At 45.7% G+C, this 4,364-nt stretch overlaps 1 protein-coding gene across 1 annotated transcript; it reads left to right on the plus strand.

Annotated features, from left to right (window-relative positions):
- Window positions 1–523: 523 nt before the first annotated feature.
- On the plus strand, window positions 524–3,785 carry irs1.L (insulin receptor substrate 1 L homeolog; the record flags this gene model as incomplete). The annotated part of the gene is given in 1 exon segment (NM_001090623.1): window positions 524–3,785. A coding segment is annotated over 1 exon segment (2,653 nt), but the record flags the coding sequence as incomplete, so codon positions are not given.
- Window positions 3,786–4,364: the final 579 nt, after the last annotated feature.

Genomic DNA, 4,364 nt, shown 5'->3' on the forward strand with positions numbered 1-4,364 from the left:
CATGGGACTGAGCGGGGACACACAAGGACTGTAAAAGCCCCGGGTAGCGGTGACATTGTGCAGTGGAGTCTGGAGTGAGCCCGGTGGGAGAGAAGGATTACGTGGAGCTCGGCTAATAGAGAGGATCGGTGATTCTTACCCCCCCCCCTCCAGACGGAACGCAAAGTAGACTGCAGTGCTGGCAGCTAAAACTTGCACCGTGGGCTCAGCAGACAGATGCGGGGAATGGATTCCCATGTGGACATCTGCCCTTCTTCCAGTGCATTTCTTAGGGCTAGCTCCTGAGGACTTCCATCCCTCACTGTCACTGAATATGTGGATGTAATAAGAAAAACAAGACCTCAACCACCTAAGGGATTATACAAATACAACGCGCTGCAAAGTGAACTTCAAGGATTAACTCAAGTATTTTTTTTTCTTTCTTCTTCACAAGTGGTGCTGATTGATCTGTGACTTTGTCTACTGTACACATGCACATGTAACGAGAATTCTTAGTATTCTTGCTCATTCTGTCTTTGGTACCATGGCTAGCCCCACAGATCCACAGGCTCAGGAGAACTTTTCCGATGTCAGAAAGGTGGGCTATCTAAGGAAACCTAAGAGCATGCACAAGAGGTTTTTTGTGCTCAGGGCTGCCAGTGAGTCAAGTTTGGCCCGTTTGGAGTATTACGAAAATGAGAAAAAGTGGAGGCATAAGTCTGGGGCCCCAAAGAGGTCAATCCCTCTAGAGAGCTGCTTTAATATCAACAAGCGGGCTGATTCTAAAAACAAACATTTGGTTGCTTTGTACACGAAGGATGAATGCTTTGCAATTGCTGCTGAATGTGAACAAGAACAGGAGGGTTGGTATCAGGCTCTGGTGGATCTTCACAACCGTGGTAAGACCCACCACCAACACCATAACCATGATGGTGCAGTCAATGGTGTGCATGATGGCTTAAATGGAGATGAAGTTTATGGGGAGGTAACTCCTCCCGGACTAGCCTTCAAAGAAGTATGGCAGGTGATCATGAAGCCCAAGGGTTTAGGGCAACTCAAGAATTTAGTTGGTATTTACCGCCTGTGCCTCACCAACCGAACAATAAGTTTGGTGAAACTGAACTCGGATGCAGCAGCTGTGGTATTGCAACTTATGAATATTAGGAGATGTGGGCATTCAGAAAATTTTTTCTTTATTGAAGTGGGTCGTTCTGCAGTCACGGGAGCTGGTGAATTCTGGATGCAAGTGGATGATTCTGTAGTTGCTCAGAACATGCATGAAACCATACTAGAAGCTATGAAAGCTCTAAGCGATGAATTTCGGCCTCGGAGTAAAAGTCAGTCTTCATCTAACTGCTCTAATCCTATATCTGTACCTCTTAGGAGGCATCACCTTAATCATCCACCACCCAGCCAGGTAGGGCTTAATAGAAGAGCTCGTACAGAGAGTGCTACTGCCACATCACCTGCTGGGGGTGCAGCAAAGCATGGATCATCCTCTTTCAGAGTCCGGGCATCTAGTGATGGCGAAGGAACAATGTCAAGGCCAGCCTCCATGGAAGGTAGCCCAGTAAGTCCCAGTGCAAGCAGAACTCAGTCACATCGGCATCGGGGTAGTTCTCGACTTCACCCACCACTTAACCATAGTCGGTCTATACCAATGCCAGCGACTCGCTGCTCTCCTTCAGCTACGAGCCCTGTAAGCTTGTCCTCCAGTAGTACAAGTGGACATGGTTCCACTTCTGATTGCATGTGCCCTCGTAGATCCAGTGCCTCCATTTCTGGTTCCCCCAGTGATGGTGGTTTTATTTCTTCAGATGAATATGGGTCTAGCCCATGTGATTTTAGAAGTTCCTTTCGCAGTGTAACACCAGATTCTATGGGTCACACTCCACCAGCTAGGGAGGAAGAGCTAAATAATTATATTTGCATGGGCAAATCCAGTAGTCATCTCCAGAGAGGCCCACAGCAGAGGTACCAGCCAAGTCGAGGGGAAGAGCTGACTGACTTTGACAAGGTTTTTAGAAAGAGGACTCACTCCTCAGGAACATCTCCACCTACAGTTTCACACCAGAAGACGCCATCACAGTCATCTATTGAGGAATATACAGAGATGATGCCTACTCATCCTGTGCGTTTAACATCATTTAGGCATTCTGCATTTGTACCCACCTACTCTTATCCAGAAGAGTGCCTAGACCTCCATTTGGAGGGTAGCAGAGCTAACCACAAAGATGATGGATACATGCCTATGTCACCTGGTGTTGCTCCTGTGCCTACAAAAACAAATGACTATATGCCTATGAGCCCTAAGAGTGTGTCTGCCCCCCAACAGATCATTAACCCCAGATGGCACTCTGCTGTAGATTCAAATGGTTATATGATGATGTCACCCAGTGGTAGCTGTTCTCCAGATAATACCAATTACAGCAAGATATGGACCAATGGTACCAATCCAAAGTTGTCCATAGATAGCATTGAGGGCAAACTGCCTTGTAGTGACTACATTAATATGTCTCCTGCTAGTGGCTCCACTACAAGTACGCCTCCAGACTCTTATCTGAATTCTGTTGAAGAGTCAACAAAGCCTGTATATTCATACTTTTCCTTGCCCAGGTCCTTCAAACATGTTCACAGGAAAAGTGAAGATGGCAATTTGCGCATCTCTGCAAATTCTGGGCATAATCTATACACTGAGGACTCTTCCTCCTCTTCCACAAGCAGTGATAGTCTAGGGGGTCAAGACCCTCAGCAGCCTAGAAAGGGAGAGGGCTGCATTCAGGGGAAGAGATTGACTAGACCCACCAGGCTTTCATTGGAAAACAGCAGTAAGGCCAGCACTCTGCCCAGGGTGAGAGAACCTGCTTTGCCCCCAGAGCCAAAAAGTCCTGGGGAGTATGTTAATATAGAGTTCAATGACAAGGTATTTTCTGGGGGCTTGGTGCCTTCCATGTGTTCCCTTCCTTTTGTGCAGAGCAGAGTTGTGCCTCAAAGGGAGAACTTATCTGAATACATGAACATGGATCTTGGAGTTTGGAGAGCTAAAACATCCTATGCTTCCACTTCATCATATGAACCACCCAACAAGCCGGTTAGCTCCGTGTGCCCTACTGAAACTTGCAGTAGTAGTCGACCACCCATTAGAGGGAAGCCAATCTCACGAGACTATATGAGCATGCAACTTGGTTCCCTGTGTCCTGATTACAGCCAAGTCCCACCTACCAGGTTAAGTGCCAAGTCCATCACTCTTTCTTCTAGTAAAAGTAATTATGCAGAGATGTCAAGTGGCAGAGTTTCTGATAATATTCCTGCTATTGCCCCAGCTTCTAACTCCAGCCTATCCGAAGCATCTCGCTCTTCTCTTTTGGGCCAGGGCTCTGGCCCCAGCGCCTTTACTCGGGTTAGTCTAAGCCCAAACCGTAATCCGAGTGCCAAAGTCATCAGGGCCGGGGACCCACAGGGTCGGAGACGGCACAGCTCAGAGACATTCTCCTCAACTCCTACTACAGCCAGAGTTACTACTGGCCCAGTTTCTGGGGAGGATGTCAAGAGACACAGCTCTGCCTCCTTTGAAAATGTGTGGCTTAGGCCTGGAGAGATTGCCAGGAGAGATTCCCTTCAGCCTTCTGATCACACACATAATGGCCTGAATTATATTGACTTGGATCTAGCTAAGGATTTGAGTAGCCTGGATCATTGCAACTCCCACCAATCTGGCGTAAGTCACCCATCAGATGACCTAAGCCCATATGCCAGCATCACTTTCCACAAGCTGGAGGAGCATCGGAGTCAGGCAGAAACAGAAGGTGAGTTATGTAACATATAGTGTAAAATAACATGTTGGTAATAGTAATTGGTTGATCTCATCAGTCTACCAGACCAATAATAATAAGCTGCTTTGTGTATCAGAATTTCCAGCTGATTATAAGAGATAATGAATACAAATGTTTTTATAGAGAAGTAGTTGCTGTGTCCTCAGGCACCCTTTAACGAAAATACTGTAGCACGCCCAGCATTTTCTTCCAGTTTACAGTACTGTTTGTAAGAGCTTTTCACTCCATTGTCATATGCCTCTGTATCTCTTAAGTTGTTTTCTTTTTACTTTATTAAATTGCATTTCTAATCATATAACCTTTAAGATATTTGCTGCACAGAAAGCAGCACAGACATTCTCTTTAGCATCTTTGAGTAATGTTTAAAGTTTTTCTTGATTACAAATACTTATTTTGATCAGTTCCCAGTATACAAAAGTTCCTTATTTTTAGTTAAAGGGATGCTTTTGAGATTGGTATTGCACACAGGTGATGGAGTGAAAAGATTGCTTGTTTATGGATCATGTAGTTCATGTGTGAATGTTTTTCAGTTTTTCCCACTCCACGTATAAC

This window comes from Xenopus laevis, chromosome 5L (genome assembly GCF_017654675.1).
Source record: "Xenopus laevis strain J_2021 chromosome 5L, Xenopus_laevis_v10.1, whole genome shotgun sequence".
Taxonomy (NCBI): domain Eukaryota; kingdom Metazoa; phylum Chordata; class Amphibia; order Anura; family Pipidae; genus Xenopus; species Xenopus laevis.